The sequence below is a fragment of the Marmota flaviventris genome, chromosome 15 (assembly GCF_047511675.1).
Source record: "Marmota flaviventris isolate mMarFla1 chromosome 15, mMarFla1.hap1, whole genome shotgun sequence".
NCBI lineage: Eukaryota > Metazoa > Chordata > Mammalia > Rodentia > Sciuridae > Marmota > Marmota flaviventris.
The window spans coordinates 38693312-38713211 of record NC_092512.1 but is presented as its reverse complement, the minus strand read 5'-3'; the positions used below and the strand labels follow the sequence as shown (position 1 = coordinate 38713211).

General features: G+C 36.0%; 1 protein-coding gene across 6 annotated transcripts in view; it reads left to right on the top strand.

The window, feature by feature from the left end:
* Mtdh (metadherin) overlaps positions 1-13029 on the top strand; it is a 64019-nt gene extending 50990 nt beyond the window's left edge. For all 6 annotated transcript variants that reach the window (XM_027948649.3, XM_027948633.3, XM_027948622.3 and 3 more), the window contains 4 exons: positions 2070-2177; positions 5567-5707; positions 8879-9035; positions 9845-13029. In XM_027948649.3, the coding sequence (XP_027804450.1) occupies positions 2070-2177; positions 5567-5707; positions 8879-9035; positions 9845-9915 (477 nt within the window). In that variant the 3' untranslated portion in view covers positions 9916-13029. The remainder of the gene's footprint in view (positions 1-2069; positions 2178-5566; positions 5708-8878; positions 9036-9844) is intronic.
* The last annotated feature ends 6871 nt before the right edge of the window (positions 13030-19900 follow it).

The window sequence follows — 19900 nt, the reverse complement described above, 5'->3', positions numbered from 1 at the left end:
CATTTTTTCCCGAATTTAATTTTTCTAATTAAGCCTTTTATTTTTGAGACATAGAGTCACATGCATTCGTATAGAGTCATAACATTTTTTAAAAGTATTTTTAAAGAAAAACACAAAAGAAGTCTGGGGCTGGGGCTCAGCGGTAGTGTACTTGCCTGGCATGTGTGAGGCACTGGGTTTGATTCTCAGCACCATGTATAAATTAATAAATAAAGGTCTATAAACAAGTTTAAAAAAAGTTTTAAAAATTAAAAAAAAAAAAACAGAAGAACAAATAATGATGCTGAGCAGTCTTCTGTACCCTTTACCCAGTTTTCATCAGCAGTAACATCTTTATAAACACTGTAGTACAGCATTGTAGCCAGGATATTGACATTAATACAGTCAAGATACAGAACATTTTCTTCCACCACCATGTTAGGGTTCCTCATATTAACCTTATATATAGCCCCCCTCACTTCTCTTCTGATCCTTTTCCCCCATAGTCCTTTCTCCATCTCTATAATTTTGTCATTTCAAGAATCTTAAATTACCCTGGTGTGGTGCCACATGCCTGTATCCCAGCTATTCTGACTGATGCAGGATGACTGCTTGAGTCCAGAAGTTCAAGGCCAGCCTGGTCAACATAATGAAAACCCATTTTAAGAAAAACAAACAAGGCAGGAACAGCGGCGCATGCAGGAGGCTGAGGCAGGAGGATCCCAAGTTCAAAGCCAGCCTCAGCAAAATTGAGGGGCTAAGCAATTCAGTGAGACTCCGTCTCTAAATAAAATACAAAATAGAGTTGGGGTTGTGGCTCAATGGTCAAGTGCCCCTGAGTTCAGTCCCTAATACCCAAAAAACAAACAAAAAATGTTATATTAATGGAATTATATAGTATGTGGCCTTTTGGTATTGAATTTTGGATTTCTTGTTTGTCTGTTCATATTTTCCACCCAGCAGAATTCTCTGGAGATTCGTCCAGTTTGTTGTATGTATCAGCAATTTGTACCATTTTACTGCTGAGTGATAAGCCGTGATCTGAACATACCTCGGTTAATTTAGCCATCCTCTTATTGAAAAGCATTTTCAGGGTGTTATGACTAAAGCTGCTAAACACACAGTTCAAGGGTTTTTGTGTGAATATAAGTTTTCATTTCTCTGGGATGAATAACCAGGAGTGTAATCACTGGTGTTTTGTAGATACATATTTATTATTATGTTAAGAAACTTTCCAACTGTTGTCTGTGATGGCTGTATCACTTTACATTCCCATGGACTGTGTTTGTGTGATCTTGCTTTTCTGCATCCTCACCAGTATTTGCAGTTGCCACTATTTTTTATTTTGGCCATTCTGATGGCTGACTATCAAAATGTGGTTTTAATTTGCATCTCCTTTTAACTAATGTTGAACATTTTTTTCGTGTGCTTCTTTATTATTCTTTGATGAATTATCTGTTCATAATTTTGCATATTTTCTCTTTGAATTGGTTTTTCTTTACTACTGTTTTACTTTGTTGTTTTTTCTTTCTACCGATTTACTTTGTTCTTCATTTAGCCTAGATCCTAGTTTGTTGGAACTATTGTGTGGTTTTGCAAATAATGTGTGTGACTCTGCATTTTTACTCCAAAATTCTGTTTGATTTACCTATCAAGTAAGTTGTTAAAACATGAAAGTTGGGCTGGGATTGTGGCTCAGTGGTAGAGTGCTCACCTAGCATGGGTGGGACCCGAGTTCAATCCTCAGCACCACATAAAAATAAAGGCATTGTGTTGTGTCCATCTACACCAAATAAAGAAAGAAAGAAAGCATGAAGGTTTATACAGCTCTCTAATTTTTTTGTAACAAGGAATGAAAGACATGGCAAAAAGGAGTCTATCCTAGAAAACAGGAGAATGAAATTCTGTGTACTTCATTACTTTTTTAAATATGTAATTTCTTGGTCAGTTTTTATCACTCATTACTAATTCTTATTTAGATTTGGGGGGATAAAGGCTGAACCTAATGAATGAAATTATTTTGTAATAATTTACTGTATAATGGAAATTTAACCTATTGGTTCACTTAATATTTTTGCTTTTAATATCAGGTTTCAGATGATGATAAAGAAAAGGGAGAGGGAGCTCTTCCAACTGGAAAATCTAAAAAGAAAAAAAAGAAAAAGAAGAAGCAAGGTGAAGATAACTCTCTTGCACAGGTAAATTACCAAAATAATATGTATTCTTTACACACCTGTTGCTTAAAATGTGAAAAGATGGTATTAAGATACTAAAAAATAGGGCTGGGGATGTGGCTCAAGTGGTAGTGCTGTCGCCTGGCATGCGCGTGGCGCTGGGTTCAATCCTCAGCACCACATAAAAATAAAATAAATATGTTATGTCCACCGAAAACTAAAAAAATAAATATTAAAAAATTCTCTCTAAAAAAAAAATGCTAAAAATAGGTAGAAATAAATGACAAAATATCAGATAGTTACTTGAAAGGCATTTGAAAAATCACAGACTTTAATACCTTATATTGTAATAAAAATTTCATTGCCCTAAAAACTCATTACGAGGGTCACTAAACCTAAAAATAAAAATTCCAGATTACTCAAATGCATTTTTTATTATAAAATGATAAAATGGAAAAGGAAGTACATTATTCTGTACACACAAAAATTCACTTTGAGCTGGACTTTTGAACCCCTGTAATCCCAGCAGCTTGGGAGGTTGAGACAGGAAGATTGCAAGTTCAAAGCCAGCCTCAGCAACTTAGTGAGGCCATAAACATCTTAACAAGAAGACCATGTCTCATAATAAAAAGGACTGGGGACTAGCTCAGTGGTTAACGTTCTGGCTGGTTAAATCCCCAGTATCCAAAAAAAAAAAATTGCCTTTGAGTAACTAGAAGGTTAATATTTACCACAATTAGAAAATCCATGTGCATAACTTCTGCTTCACTGAGTTTCCTGGTTATTTCACTTAGTGTTCCTTCAGTTTTTTTGGTTTCTGATCATTAGAAAGTTGTTTTTTGTTTTGTTGTTGTTGTTTTGCATCAGTCCTACATTTCTTTTCTCCTATCTGGGAAAAAAATTAGATTAAAATAAAGATAAAATCAAAGATGTTATTTCAGCTGAGCATGATAGCCCACACTTGAAATCCCAGCCTACTTGGAAAGCAAGAGGATCTCAAGTTCAAGGCCAGACTAGGCAATTTATGGATACCCTTTCTCAAAATAAAGTAATGATGTAGCTCAGTGGTAGGGCATTCCTGGGTTTAATCCCCAGTACCCAAAAAATTGTTTTAAAATTATTTTAATTTCAAACATCAGATTGTTAGAAGTACACATGGATTTATTTTTGAAAGCATTATTTCATTATATCACAACTTGTGATTTTATTTTTATTTCTTTATTTAGTTTTTTAATGTGGTACTGGGGATCAAACCCAGTGCTAGTTTTTTTTTTTCCTAAGTTTTCTGTTTCTTTCTTTTTTTTTTTTTTATTTTTATTTTTTATTTTTTAGTTGTAGTTGGACACAATACCTTTATTTATTTATTTTTATGTGGTGCTGAGGATCGAACCCAGGGCCTTGCACGTGCTAGGTGAGTGCTCTACCGCTGAGTATTCTGAGCAACAACCCCAGGCCCATTCTGTTTCTATTTATGGCTTTTACTAATACATTTTGGGGGGGGGGGGGGGATTGTGGATTTGTTGAGTTCCTTTTGGAAGAAATTTTATAGAATAGATACATGTCTTTCAAAAGCTCAATGTATGGCAAACATCATTAATGTGTTCAAGTTTTCTTTGGTACTTTTGACCAGTTGTCTATATAAATTCCAAAATCCAAAAATTCTGAAATCAGAAACACTTCTGGTTCCAAGCAGTTTGGATAAGGAATACACCATTTTTAGAATTATTTGATCTGTTTTTTTAAAATATAGCAAGTAGGGGCTGGGGCTATAGCTCAGTGGATAGAGTGCTTGCCTCATATGCACCAGGCTCTGCCTTCAATCCACAACACCACAAAAAAAGAATGTAAGTAAGAAATGAAAATAAATAAATAAATAAGAATTTAAAATATAGTGAGTAAAGTATTCTGGGTTTAGAATCAGATCTGTGTCCGGGTACCCATTCTGCCATTTACTTTGTTTTTGTTTGGTTTTTCGCTTTGCAAAAGTTACTTACTTGCCTAGGATATTTTAAGAATTAAATGAAATATCAGGGATAGGTTGTGGCTCAGAGGTAGAGCGCTCACCTAGCATGCGTAAGGCACTGGGTTCAATCCTCAGCACCCCTGAAAGTAAAATAAAGATACTGTGCCCACCTGTAACTAAAAAAAATAAATAAATATTTTTAACAAATGAAATATCAACTGGGCACAGTGGCACACTCCTGTAATCAGCCTCAGGGGGCTGAAGCAAGATGATCAGATGATTACAAAAAAAGTTCTAAGCCAGTCTCAGCAATTTAGCGAAGATCTATGCAACTTAGCAAGAACCTATCTGAAAATAAAATATAAAAATGTGCTTGGTATGTGGCTCAGTGGTTTAGTGTCCTGGGTTTGATTCCCGGTACCAAAAAATAAAAAATGATATATCCATAAAGTCCTACACAGAGTACATACCACATAGTATCCTATTCATAAAAGATTACTACATTTTGGAATTTTTCTTTTTTGGTTAATTATTTTCGATTGTTGGTATGTGGTTGGTGGAGTCTTTCACTATTGAAGTTCAATTTAGGATAGAAATAAATCATTGTCTTCTGATGCATGCTTATAAAGTTACCTGCTAAGCTTAAATTCACATCACAGTGTTGGATTACTATCTAAACCTACTACTATCCTAAACAAATTTGCATGTTTAAAAAAAGATAAAAACTGGGGCTGGGATTGTGGCTCAGTGGTAGAGCGCTCGCCTAGCACAGGCGGGACCCGGGTTCGATCCTCAGCACCACATAAAAATAAAGGCATTGTGTTATGTCCATCTACACCTAAAAAAATAAATAAACATGTTTAAAAAGTAAAATAAAAATAAGAAAGATAAAAGAACCACCACTATTTACATGTATGTGTTAGCTAAAGAATAATATATTAATTCAGGGGTGGGAAAGATGGTGGAATGATGAGGACATTACCAGTATACATGTATGATTGCATGAATATTTTGTTCCTTGAAAAAGTCTTTCGAAAAATTTTGTGGGTTTTTTTTGTTTGTTTGTTTATTTTTTCTTGTACTATGGATTAACCCTAGGAGTATTTTACATTTAAGCTACATCCCCAACCCTTTATTTTTAATTTTGAAACAAGGTCTTGCTATGTTGCTCAAACTTGTAATCCTTCTCCATCAGCCTCCCTGGGAGCTGGGATTTCAGGCATGCATGACCATGTACAGCATTATGTCTTGTTTTTTTCCATTCACAATTGATATAACTCCCTGGAAAAATCAAAAGTGATCAATATATGTTCTAAAAGTGATTTGGACAACTTCTGTGAAATGAAATTATTTTCTTGTGGCATCTTAAGGACAACAAGCAAAATAAATTTTAATTAGTAACGAATGAATGATTTTTATTATCTAATATACAAACTACTTTTCTCTGAAGGACACAGAAGAATTAGAAAAAGAGATTAGAGAAGAGCTTCCAGTGAATACCTCTAAAGCCCGTCCAAAACAAGAAAAAGCATTTTCCTTGAAGACCACAAGCACTAGTGATCCAGTTGAAGTACTCATCAAAAATAGCCAGGTAATTTTTAAGGAATAGTAGTAGTTTTACTGACTCAAGAATTGTATCATTAAAATTTTGCTGAAGCACTGCGGTAAGTACTTTAAACACAAACTAGTCCAGAAAACAAAGAGAAGGTAAGACCTATCATATAAATGTTGCTAGAGAAGTTGAATAATTTGCCCATAGCTACAGTAATAAAATTGGAGCCACTACACAGCAGTTCCCCTTCATCCAGTTTTGGTTTCTATGATGACATGTAGTCTGAAAATATTAAGTGGAATTTTTCAGAAATAAATAACTCATATATTTTAAAGTACTTGTCATTCTGAGTGGTATGTTGAAATTGCATTATTTCTTGCCCTTCCTGGACATGAGTCATCCCTTTGTTCAGCTAATTAATGCCATATATGTTACCTGCTCATTAATCACATAATAGCCCTCTCAGTTATCAGTTTAACTGTCTTAATATCACAGTGCAGTTTAAATAACCTTTACTTTTATTTTACTTAATAATGGCTCCATGGGGCTGCAGTTGTAGCTCATTGGTAGAGCACTTGCCTAGCTCTTGCCTGGGTTCAATCCTCAGCACCACATAAAAAATAAATGATTAAAATAAAGGTATTGTGTCTATCTACAACTAAAAAAAAATTTTTTTAAATAATAATAATGGTCCCAAAGCACAAGAGAAGTGATGCTGGCGAATTGAATGTGCCAAAGATAAGACTGCATGTGACTGCATGACCAATGTAATCCTGCAACCTGTACACTCAGAAAAATGAGAAATTATATCCCATCTGATTCAAATGTAAAAAATAAATTAATTAATTAATTAAGATATTTTATTTTTTTTATAGTTGTAGTTGGACCCAATACCTTTTTTTCACTCATTTATTTTTTTCTATGTGGCGCCGAGGATCGAACCCAAGGTCCCACACGTGCGAGACGAGCACTCTACCGCTGAGCTACAACTCCAGCCCATATAAAGTGCTTCTTTACAAGAAAAGAGAAAGTTCTTGACTTAATAAGGGAAGAAAAAATTGGATTTCAAGATTGCTAAGATCTACAGGAAGAGTGAATAGGAAAAGCATAGTATATTAGGTTTGGTACTACCTCAGTTTTCAAGCATCCACTGAGGGTCTTAGAACATATCTCCCACAGATAAAGATGGGGGTGGGTACTATATACTTTACTTTTACTGGATATCTAGGCACATAAGGGATAGATGGTTTAGAGAAAAATGTGCCTGGTTGTATTATCCCCAGAGTATACACATAAAATCATTGGTTCAATCTTCCAAAATTTGGTAACAAATTTTTTTTTAATTTTTTTTAGTTGTAGATGAACACAATACCTTTATTTTTTTATGTGGTGCTGAGAATCGAACCCAGTGCCTCACATATGCTAGGCAAGTGCTCTACCATTGACCTACAACCCCAGTCCCATGGTAAAAAGTTTTTGAATGCTGTCTTATGTGGTGCTGAGGATCGAACCCAGGGCCTTGCATGTGCTAGACGAGTGCTCTACTGCTGAGCCACAACCCCAGCCCCTGCCTGGTTCTTTTATTTGCCCATTCAGAAATTTTACTGAGGACCAACTATATGTTTGAAGTGTTGAGATACCTCAGAGAACAAAGCAGTCAAAACATCCTTGTCTTTGTGAGAACTTTCATATTTAGTAAAACAGCTTCTGACAAATTGAGTTACTGCTAAGAGAAAGAATTTTAAAAAGTCTTGTACTAAAACAGAGCTTTAATAATATTTGCTATTTGGGTATGAAGTTCTTGATTCCCTATAAGTGTTTTCTGGTAAACAGATGCAATCTGAGTATATGTAGAAATTTAATGGTAAATGGAAAAGGGCCAGCTGACATTTTGGTATTGTATTTAAATCCTTTTCAAAAGCCATCTTGTAAAGAATATTTGAACCCTTCTATGATTTACTGTAAATAAGTGGTAAGATAGAGGGGAAAATGATTGAAAATATGCAATAAAACTTTTGCATATGGAATAAATACAGGTAACATTATGAAAGATAAACCAAGCAATCCAGTGTAACTTCAGACACCTGAACTAGAATGAAGGAATACTAGTAGTTGTCTTTACTCATGCCACTTCTCTAAAGAAGTTCTTTTCCTGTTGGACCTTCTTGAACTCATGGAGACTGGAGGAAGATGGGCAATAGAAACATTACTTACCCTGTTTCTATAGGAAATTCAAAATAATGATTGCAGGTAGAGCTAGCCAGTGAAATAATCTGATTTCTCACAGCCTCAAGACACTTCAAATACTAGCCTTTTTAGTATTAACTGGTCCTGACCATTCATTAATGGTTATGCCTCAGTAAGGAGAATTTAGGCCCTGCTGCGGGTGCTGACACATACCTCTAGTGCCAGCTACTCAAGAGACTGCGGCAGAAGGATTGAGAGTTTGAAAGCACTGGGATGTACTTGAGTGGTAGAATGCTTGCCTAGTGTAATCAAGTGCTTGAGTTTAATCTCCAGAAGAAACAAACACACACACACAAAATCAAGCCCTCCTTTAGTATTCTAATTTCACTTCCAGACTTTGAAAATTTCAAAAAAAATTTTCTAAATTTGAATTTTGAAAAGTTCAAAGTTGGTAGAATGTCAGCAGAACCATTGAATGTCTAAAAAATATTAAAAAGTGAAATATAGAAATGAAATAGAAATCATATAATGAAATAGAAATCATAAAAGTTAATGAGCTGGGTGCAGTGACACTCACCTGTGATCCCAGGCTAAGGCAGGAGAATCATGAGCCAGCCTCAGCAAAAGTGAGTTGCTGGGAAACTCAATGAGACCCTGTCTCTAAATAAAACATAAAATAGAGCTGGGGATATGGCTCAGTGGTGGAGTGCCCCTGAGTTCAATCCCCGGTACCAAAAAAATAATAATAATAATGAAAATGGGATTATTCACTCCTATTTGAGATTCATTGGGTATTTTATAATTTTATACCTTCCATTTTTATCTCAACCTGTATTCGTAAGTAATGTGAGGTCATGGTTTATTTGGCCGTGTCACTAGAGGGCAGACATGAGTTGCAGTGCTTCTGCTGATAACTTACAACATCTTAGTATTTACTTCCTGCCAAATAACCTCTTGATATTAGTATACTTAATTTTATTTGAAAATATTATAAACATCTGAGGTAATTTTATTCCAAAATAGCCTATCAAGACTCTTCCACCTGCTGTTCCTACCGAGCCATCTGTTATCTTATCAAAGAGTGATTCTGACAAAAGCTCTTCCCAAGTGCCACCGATGCTACAAGATACAGAAAAATCCAAGTCAAATACCAAGCAAAATAGTGTGCCTCCTTCACAGAGTAAGAAATTCTCTTTTTTGGTTATTTTGTTTACTTCTGTACTGTTCACTTTTTTTTGTATACAAGTGTGAAGATTCTGATCTTAGAAGTTTAATGGAGTAATTGAGTAGCCCTTACTTCCTCTGCAAGTGCTAGATTTCTTGGAATATTGTGAACTCCAGTTGTGAGGGCCAAGTTGCTAAAATAACTGAAGGAGAAAGCAAATGGCCAAGAACAGAGGAAGACTGGGTTCCTGCCTACCTATCTGTCTGGTCCTTCTCCCTTTTTCTTTGTATATGTGTTGTGACGTCAAATTGTTCTGTACTTTTTCTCCTCCTTGTCTCCCTACAGCTACCTCTAGTGTCCATATTACACATTTTTCTCTTGTATTAGTTAAGCTGAGCCATATTAAATGGTGACTGGGTGCCATGGCACACACCTGTAGTTCCACCTACTGGAGAAGTTGAGGCAGGAGGATCACTCAAGTCCAGATGTTTAAGAGTAATTTAGGCAATACAACCAGACCCCCATCTCAAAAAAAAAATGCTTTCTCTAGGTCAAAACTGGTTGAATATTTTAGCTTCCTTATGATCACATCTAATAATAAATTGGGATTAAAAAGAAAAAAGGGAGTCAGATATAGACTAACTTTAAAATATTCAATTGGGACTTGAAAATCTAAACATAAAACTTGAATTTTTTTTTAACTTGAGAATTTTGAAGCATTTTTTTTTTTTTTAGCTACTATTTTTGTATTATTGAAACGTAACAATGCTTATTATACTCTTAACTTTTTTTCTCTCTCCATCCCCCACCCCACTCCCTTTTAGCCAAGTCTGAAACTAACTGGGAATCTCCCAAACAAATAAAAAAGAAGAAAAAAGCCAGACGGGAAACGTGAATTTTTTTTTTTCCTGAATTGGACATGTGTTTGCAAACACTGTCTTGAAGATTATGCTGTTTATGCAATAATTTGTGAACATGTACAGAGTTTTATATAATAAATTTAAACCAATTTTTAAAACAAAACTGTGAACACAACCACCGTAAAAATGGAATCAAAGGAGAGTTAATTTATGAAATTAAGAGGTCAGCAGAATATACTACAGTGCTGGAAGACACTTGGGAAAGTCTTTTCAATTGAACAAGAATGATCTTAATTTAAGAATATTATCCTGGTTTTACAACAGTTCCCTGTTTACAACAGATTGTGCCCTGTCTCATCTGCAGCTGAGGAATAATGGATTCTGATTAGAGAGAGGGCTGCCTCTAAGTTAGTAGGCAACTCCTTGGATCTTATGCACGAACTTATACCATTTGAATCTGTTTTATGCTTATATGAAAGTGCTTTGATCAAATGCATAATCTGCCATATCTTTACATATTTGTTGGTAGCAATTTGTATTAAAGGAATCACAAGTGCAAATAAAAAGTCATTTACCATTTGTTTAACTAAACTGTCATGGTTTAGTTGCAATTTTTAAAAAGTTCTTAATTAAAACATTGCAAATGCAATTGACACTTGTATGGCTTATGAAGTTATTTTTGATAGTCTTACATTACTTGAATTGTTCAAAGTACAGTATATTTTAAATTAAAAAAGTAAACTATATGTATTCATTTTATACACTTAAGGTTCAAACTAACAAATAATGCTCTTGTTTATGATTTGAAAACTTTCAAGCAAATCCAACCTAGAATTTTTCCTTTCCCTAGCAATTACTTTTTTTCCAGTGTCAACTCTTACTTGCTAATAATTTTTTGACTTTAAAAATGAAATCATTCACAAACTTTGAGTATGTGATGGAGAATGAAAAACTAGAGTCAGACAGCTTTAATTGACATTGTCAAGACCTCCAGTTATCAGGAATACATTTTTTTACTGCCTTAACCTGTAGTGCGTAGAATATGCATCAATTTCTTGAAGGGGATTCATGTTTTTATAAGAATTTTCATGTAATTATTGCAATTGTGGTCAAATAAGGAACATTTTCTGCTTGAAACTGTATTGATTTAAATGATGTGTGAGATGTTTCACCATTTTCAGGCACTGTGTAATTCTATTGTAATAAACTGGCAGGTATCTTTGTAACTATAAATAGTGCATGCTCGGCCATGTACACTGTAAATAGCCTTTACCAGACGTGTTTGAAAGGACCATAATTAACATCACTTAGTAAATTGTGATAAAGAAAAAAGCCATGATTTATTTGATGTGATTGGCTTGTTTTTATGTGGCACCAAGAATGAAACTGTTTAACAGCTGTAACCAATGGTACTGATCTATCCATCCAATGTCGTCTCTATTATATTTGATTGTGGCTTGATAGTATTGCATTGTCAGTCTAGGAAAGCTAAAGAAACAGAATGGTTTTAGTTTTGCTGAAGACTGGCCTTATTAATGGACAGCTTTCCTAACAGGCAATTATTAACTTTCATCAGGTGTTAACATCTGTTTCAGGAACATGGCAGTATGTTTACATGTCAGAGTTTTGTTTAATTCTATGATATTTCTAAATTGATTTGTTTAAATAAATTCAGCAAATGGATAGCATTGTTTTTATTTGCTTCAATATGGGGGTAAATATTAGGTAAAATGCCAGGAATGGATTTCTTCAAATAACTTTATATTTTGTTAGCTTTACTTACATATTTCCTAAGTAGAGCTGAAAATTCCTAAGTTGTCAGCACTTTGTAAAGGTATCAAAAGGAGAATTTGATAGGGAGTCTGTAATTTTAGAATGTGCCAAAATGTCTATGCTTAAAATTTTAATTGAACTCTCTCAACTCTACCTCACTACTTCTTTATCTTAGAATTCTTTTGACTGTCAAACAATAGTTCAATATCTCCCCATTCAGCCACCTTTGCCAGGTGTTAAAGATTGAGGAGAGTGCTGGGAAGGTAGCTCAGTGGTAGAGTTGCTTGCCTAGTATGCACAAGTCCCTGAGTTCAAGACTCAGCACTACAAAAAAAAAAAAAAAATTGAGGAGTGATGATTGTTGAGATGGAGAAACACATTACTCAATTGGAATGGATCCAGTATGGAGATAATCTCTGTCCCTTCTCTCAGTAGTTAAGCCATCATTTTATGTATTAAGAGGTGGCAGCTATATGAATGACAAAAATTAATCCCGTTCTCTTACATGCATGAGGTGTAAACCCTTGCACAAGTGTTGTTCATTGCTCCTTGTCTGTTCCATAAAATGTGTATGTGACGTCAAAGCAGTTTCTGGTATCTGAACAGAGGAGCTGGCTTCTATCAACTCAGAAGACACCAAACTATAAGTAATGATTCAGGGAGGAGGGGAGAAAGAGGAGCCTATTGTTCTATGGAAGCATAGATTAGATGCTCCCCAGACTGCTAGTGGGAAAATAACTGACCCCTTCAGGTTTTGCCAGTTCTGGAGGGAATTGCTATTTGCAAGCAAGCCCTCCTACCCCTCCAATAAACCCTCCCAAGACTCCCTAATCCTGGCCGGTCTCCAGGTCCTAACTGAAGTCTTTCTTCACTATTCTGGAACAGGGACTACTGGCTGGTTTCAGATTTCTCCAGACTGGAATCCTATCTGTCCATACCCTGAATTGAGCAAATAATAGTTGAGAGAGTCCAAAAAGAAAGTATTGAAATAAAATGTGATTAATGTAATTTACTATGTTTACTTTGTGCATGCATTTTGTTGGGATGGGGAGGTCAGAATAATTTATCCAAATCTAATGGTATTATTATTTCATAGGCTAATCCAGTTTGTATTTGGGCTAAAGATGCCAGAGGGCAATATTTAACTACAGAGTTTAGTTTTTCTTAATTAAAAAATAGTCCTTTATTAATATAGTGTGAATTATCTTTCACAATTTAGGATTTAGGTTTAAGATGTCAAACAGATATCTTATGATTTTCCTGTAAACTCATTGCACAAAATGGAATTACTTTCCAAAAGGCTTAGGGAATGAAAATATCATTTGTAAGATGCATTGAGTATTGTAAATAAAACAAACCATTTTGTTTTGTTTAAATTGCTTGTTACAGTTCTCTTTTGGGAAGGGACTTCATTTTTAACATCCTAAGCTAGTCAAAGGCAGGTACTTTTTGTTCTTGATTCCCACCTCTACCCCTACCCCAAAAAACCGTAATTTCAGACTTTGCCCTGGGGTGCCATATATTTGAAATTAAGTTCTTCTGAAAATGGCCATTTGTTGACACAGTGTTATCCATGGGAAACATCTGTTATGTTAGGGCATCTTAGCAATAGATGTAAAGACAGCAAGATATAGTGTATCACCTGTATAAACCCCTTTAAGTTAAGGAAATTAAGCCAAAACTGACATTCATTGGTTTTTTTATGTGATAGTTTCACTGTTTCCAAGCAGTAGTGATTTATACAAAGTAGAAGTTTGTTTCTCTTGCTTATAGAGTCTGGGAAACAGTTGAGGGTAAGATGATGCTCTGCAGTGCTATCCAGTCCCTTACATATTGCTCCTCCCCATTTCAACATGTGGCTTTCATGTCATAGTCAGGACAGCTGCTCCCTTTAGAAACTTCCTTTAGGCATCTGAACCCCACCCCCCAAGTTGGCAGCTACCATTCTCACTCCAGAGGCTAACAATCCTAGTTGCTTTGTCCCACTGGCTACAGAGGAAGATGAGAAATTAGTCTTTATTCTGAGTTGCCCTGAACCAAATTAACTTTTACGGATTTTATTGCTGAGGAGAAAGAGAATTGGATGTTGAATAGTGCTAGCAACCTCTATCACACAGTAAAATGATCTGCTGCACCCAAGCGTTTTTAGCTTTTGCAGCTGAACAGAATTTTGAAGGCTCTCTTTTTTTTTTTTTTTGCTGTTCAAATGCAGCTAATAATGTCCCAATTTCTTTCTTTTTTTTTTTTTAAGAGAGAATTTTTTTTAATATTTATTTTTTAGTTATCGGCGGACACAACATCTTTGTATGTGGTGCTGAGGATCGAACCCAGGCCGCACGCATGCCAGGCGAGCGCGCTACCGCTTGAGCCACATCCCCAGCCCCTGTCCCAATTTCTATATGTTAGATTCTGGAAGAAATTTCTGCCACTCAGTGACTGCTTTAACTCTGGAGACAGGCTGAGAGGAATATTTGCCTCTTATCACACACTGCAACTACAGATTATAACAAGTTTTTGTTTATTTCTGGTTTTGATTTTTGGATACCTAGGGGTGCTTTGCTACAGAGCTACATCTGTATCAGCCTCCTAAATTGCTGGGATTACAGGCATGCACCCAGGTCTATAACAAGTTTTTGTTGTTGTTTTAGGAGGTACCAGGGATTGAAATGCAGGGTACTCTACCACTGAGCCACATCCCTAGCCTTGTTAAGAGGCAGGGTTTCATTGAGTTGCTTATCACCTCACTGTTGCTGAGGCTGGCTTTGAACTTGAGATCCTCCTGTCTACGCCTCCCAAGCTGCTGGGATTACAGGTGTACACCATCATGCCCAGCTATAACAAGTTTTAATAGAATAATTACGCTGCCATGTAATCTTTGAAAACATTACTATTTTTTCCTAAATACTTTCTTTTTTTTTTTTTTTTTTTTTTTTAAATATTTATTTATTTTTAGTTTTCGGCGGACACATCTTTGTTTGTACGTGGTGCTGAGGATCGAACCCGGGCCGCACGCATGCCAGGCGAGCGCGCTACCGCTTGAGCCACATCCCCAGCCCCTTCCTAAATACTTTCAACAGTACAATGATTTCTAGCTAGCATCAAGACATGTATATGAGTTATTACATTTGCTAATTAATAATAGTTAAAGTACTGAGGTTTGTTAATAAGTTAATTGAAGAAAATTTTAAGTAGATTCGAGGTCATTCCATGGTAACAGCATTCTTATTTGTATAAATGTGCTTTTCTTTATTTGTATCAAGGCATTCAAAATGAATATATGTAACATGTACATAAAGCATAATAAAATGAACACCTCTGAAACCACTGTTCTGCTTAAGAAATAGAATATTGCCTATAGGAGAACACTGGGAGTGAACATGACTTTTGCCATTTGATAACAGGAGGAAAGGCATGGATGAAAATGGCTATTCTCAAAAACCTAACTAGGCCCAGGTCTTTTTTAGTTTCAGAAGTGACTATGGGTCCCTCGTAACATCTATCTGGCCTTATTGCCACCCCTTCTGCTGATACCTTCTGGGGAATTGTAAGTATACATAGACACAATGGCTGAATGTGAGTGGCATTGACACCCAGTTTAATGCACAACTCTAAGTGGCAGCTTTTTCCTTAAGAGAAGAGGCAGCAGAGCTCTCTCAACAGTAGTCCCCCAGAATCCAGAAAAGCATCAAGTACTCCACTTAGATACCTGAGGTTTTTGTGAGACTGGAAACTTACTAATAAACACCAAAGGAAGTTTGTAGCAAGTTAGCAAACACTGTTTGGGAACTTAAGGTAACATAATTGTGTGTGGTTTATTTATCTTCTGAGTTATCTTTAGTAATTAACAAGTATTAGGTTACTGGAAAAGTTGAAGTTGTTTTCTTGCATAGTCAAAATTGAAATAGCCAAAATGATGAAACATGGAAGAAAATCTACCTGAAACTAGGAAAGGAGCCATCCAAATGCCAGGAAGTTGGCATTTCTGTTAATAGCAACTGACCAGGGATGCAAGTGTGGGTTGATAGTAGGAAATCTAACATGCATGGTTTCATTACAAAGTTAAAGCAGGAAAGGTTACACAGTCATGACATTTATGTTGAAGATGTCTAACAAAATTCAATAGGCATCCCAATTCAGGGTTTTGTTGGTTTTGCAGTCCTGGGGATTAAACCCACCGCTAGCTATTCCTATACCCCCCCACACTTTTTTTTTTTTTTCTTTGAGACAGTTGCTGCAGCTGGCCTCAAATTTGTGCTTCTGCCTCAACCTCACTTGGATTACAGTATGCCATCACACCCAACTTAATTGTTTTTTGTTGTTGTTGTTCTTGTTTGTTTTTTAACTTAAGTAAAATGATCAAAGTCAGAGCAAGACAGGTTTACTACTAAACTACTAATCATCATTATTAGTATAACAGATGCAGTAAGGAGTGGGAAAAGTATATACTGAGCAAGTGAGATACTTTTTTCTTGATTTTTTTTTTTCCTTTTTTTTTTTTTTTTTTTTTTTTGGTGCCGGGCATTGGAACCCAGGGCCTTGTGCATACAAGGCAAGCACTCTGCCAATTGAGCTAGCTTCCCAGCCCTTTTCTTGATTTTTGTAACAAGAAAAATCTAAGAAATCCTAATAAAAATCTACTAGCACTAGGGGAAAAAAACCACTGAAATATTAAGTATACAAAAATAAACAGAATTTCCTATACTAAGATAAATACCTAAAAGAAAAAGAAATGAAGGAGGAAATAATTAAAAGGGCTGGAGATGTAGCTCAGTGGAAGAGCATTTCTCCTAGATGCATAAGGCCCTGGGTTCAATGCCCTGTACTGCAAATAAATATTTAAATAAATAAAATCCCAGCTACATCAGAGCTAAAACTGTAATATCTAGAAATAAAATTCAAAAAGACACAAGACCAAATGAAAACAATCTAAAAATAAAACTATTTTGTACTGGGGATTGAGGGATGCTTTAACACTGAGCTACACCCCTAGCCCTTTTTTTTGTTGTTTTGAGACAGTGTCACAAAGTTGCTTAGGGCCTCACTAAGGTTGGCCTTGAAATTATAGTCCTCCTATCTCAGCCTCCCTAGTCTCTGAGATTACAGGCATGAACTATCATGCCTGGCTGTATTATTATTTGAAAAAAAAAGTTGAAATTAATATAAATTGAAGTTTCAATTAGAATACACCAGGAGAATTTCAAAAGTACTTCAAAGATATGAAAACCAATAATTTGAGAAAGCTCAAGTAAGGAAATTTGAGTAGTGGTGGAGGAGCAATAGGAAACTAGATTTAATGAACAAAATCCAAGAATAAAATATGAAAACAGTTTGAATCTGTAAGTACTGTAACTTATAAAACCCAGAAGCCACTCTGGCTAGTTGAGACTGAAAAGGAATCTAGGATGCAGACCCTTACACCATCATCAGTAATAACATCTAACAATTTCAAAGTATGGTCCTACAAAGGCAGTCCACTAATCTGCAACTTCTGAAGGTGCGTGGTTTTCCCCACTTTGTGTGTTGGAGCTTGAGGCAGGGCCTCTTGTGTGCTAAGCTGCTTTCCCAGTTCCCTACCACCACTTCTGAATAGCTGAATGTCACTCCACCAGGCTTCCCATACTAGATTCTGCAGGAAAAAAAAAAAGATTGGGGATAAGCAACTCTGGGGTCAACCCCCAGTACCCACCCTACTCACCTTGACCTTGCTCTTAATGGCTACATCACACCCATGTTTGTGCCAAGCAGCAGATACTGAGAGAAGTTGTATCTATTGAGCCACTAAAACCTGATTCATGTCCACTACATCAATTTTAAAAATTATCAACAAAAGGGGTAGTCAAATGGGTTAGAAGAATAAGGTAGGAAACCAAAAATAGATGGAAATTTTGTATACAATTTCAGAGGTGTAGTAAAAAGATTATTTACTTAATAGAAAGTACTGGCACAATTTATCTGGAAGAAAATAAAGTTGGACTCCTGTTTTAGCATATAGGAAAATAAAGGGATGTATTAAAGGTTGAAAAGTTAGCTGAAGCATGGTGTCACATGCCATAATCCCAGCTACTCTGGAGTCTGAGGCAGGAGGATCAAGGACAACCTCATCAACTTTGTAAGACTCTGTTTTAGAATTTTTTTAAAAAAGTTTGGGGGGCTGGGGATATAGCTCAGTTGGTAGAGTGCTTGCCTTGCATGCACACGGCCCTGGGTTCAACCCCCAACACCAAAAAAAAAAAAAAAAAGATTTGGGATAAGCAACTCTGAGGTCAACCCCCAGTACCCATCCTACTCACAGAAAAAAGACTGAAAAGTGTTTTGGGTTTTTGTTGTTGTTGTTGTTTGTTTTGTTTTGTTTGGGGGGAGTACAAGGAATTGAACTAAGGGGCACTCAACCACTGAGCCACATTCCCAGTCCTAATTTTTGTATTTTATTTAGAGACAGGGTCTCGCTGAGTTGTTTATCGACAAGCTTTTTTTTGCTGAGGCTGGCTTTGAACTTGCAATCCTCCAGTCTCAGACTCCCAAGTCACTGAGATTACAGGCGTGTGCAGTAGCAGCCAGCCTTCAGCAATGGCGATGCACTAAGCAATTCAGTGAGACCCTGTCTCTAAATAAAATACAAAATAAATAAGGTTGGGGATGTGACTCTGTGGTCAAGTGCCCCCGAGTTCAGTCCCTGGTACCAAAAACAAAACAAGGGTTGGGGATATGGCTCAGTTGTTAGAGTGCTTGTCTCACATGCCCAAAGCCCTGGCTTCAATCCCCAGCAACACACACGCCAAAAAAAAGTGTCATGAACATGTACAGGGATTTGAAAATTTGTAAATTTGTAAATTTTTCATTCTCTTGAGATAAATGCCCAGGAGTGTGATTTGAGATCTTATATGGTGAGTACATGTTTAATTTTATAGGAAAGTGCCAAATTATTTTCCAGAGTGTCTCTACCACTTTGTTTCCACTAGCAATAGAAGAGAGATCCAGAATTTGGGATTGCTTTCCCCCCCACCCTTTAACACTCTAATAGATATACAGTGATATTTCATGTGGCTTTCATTTGCATTTCCCTAACAGATAGTGATATTATTGAACATCTTTACCATCCTTGTATCATCTTGGATGAAATGTCTGCTAATGTTTTTTGGTCATTTTCTTAGTGGTTGTTGGTTTTCCACAATTAGATTTTGAGATTTCTTTACATATTCTAAATAAAGCCCATTTGTCACTTATATACTTAACAATTTTTCCCCATTCTATAGCTTGTGTTTTCATTTCTTAAACAGGGACTTTTGCAGAACAAGAGTTTTAAATTTTGAAAAAGTTCAAAAATTATTGACTCTTTCTTCTATAAATCATGTCTTTAGTATCATGTCTAAGAACTCTTTATCCAGCCATAGATCTCAAAGACTTTCTGCTCTGTTTTCATAGTTAGAGAAACTTTCCTCACTCAGGTTATTAAATAGTTTTCCTACATTTTTCTAGTGTCTTTCTGGTTTCATTATTAGGCATGAAAAATTTTTTTATAAGTTTGGGAATTATCCTTCTATGAAGTAAAGACCCAACTTCATTTTTTCCCCATATGCTCCCTATTTGATTAAAATTATCTTGAGGGGCTGGGGTTGTGGCTCACCAGTAGAGCGCTCACTTAGCACATGCAAGGCCCTGGGTTTGATCCTCAGCACCACATAAAAATAAATAAATAAAAACAAAGGTAAAAGAAAAATAAAATTATGGGCTGGGGATGTGGCTCAAAGCGGTAGCGTGCTCGCCTGGCACGCGTGTGGCCCAGGTTCGATCCTCAGCACCACATACAGACAATGATGTTGTGTCCGCCGAAAAAACTAAAAAATAAATATTAAAAAATTCTCTGTCACACACACTCTCTCTCTCTCTCTTTAAGAAAAAAGAAAAGAAAAAGAAAATTATTTTGAGCCAGGTGTGGTGATACACACCCATATCCCCAGTGACCCAACAGACTGAGGCAGGATTACAAATTCAAAGCCAGCTTAGGCAATTTAGCAAGACTCTGTTCCAAAATTTAAAAAAAAAAAAAAAAAAGGACTGGGATGTAACTCAATGGTAGAATATCCCGGAGTTCAATCTCCACCCTTCCCTAAAAAAAATAAAATAAAATGATTTTGAGCTGCAGACTGTCAACAAGGCACTTGTACGGTTTCAGGGAATATGAAAACTCCATCCGGGAAGCTTATCCCTTTCATTTGAGTGAATGATATGCTGCAGTGATAAGTGTGG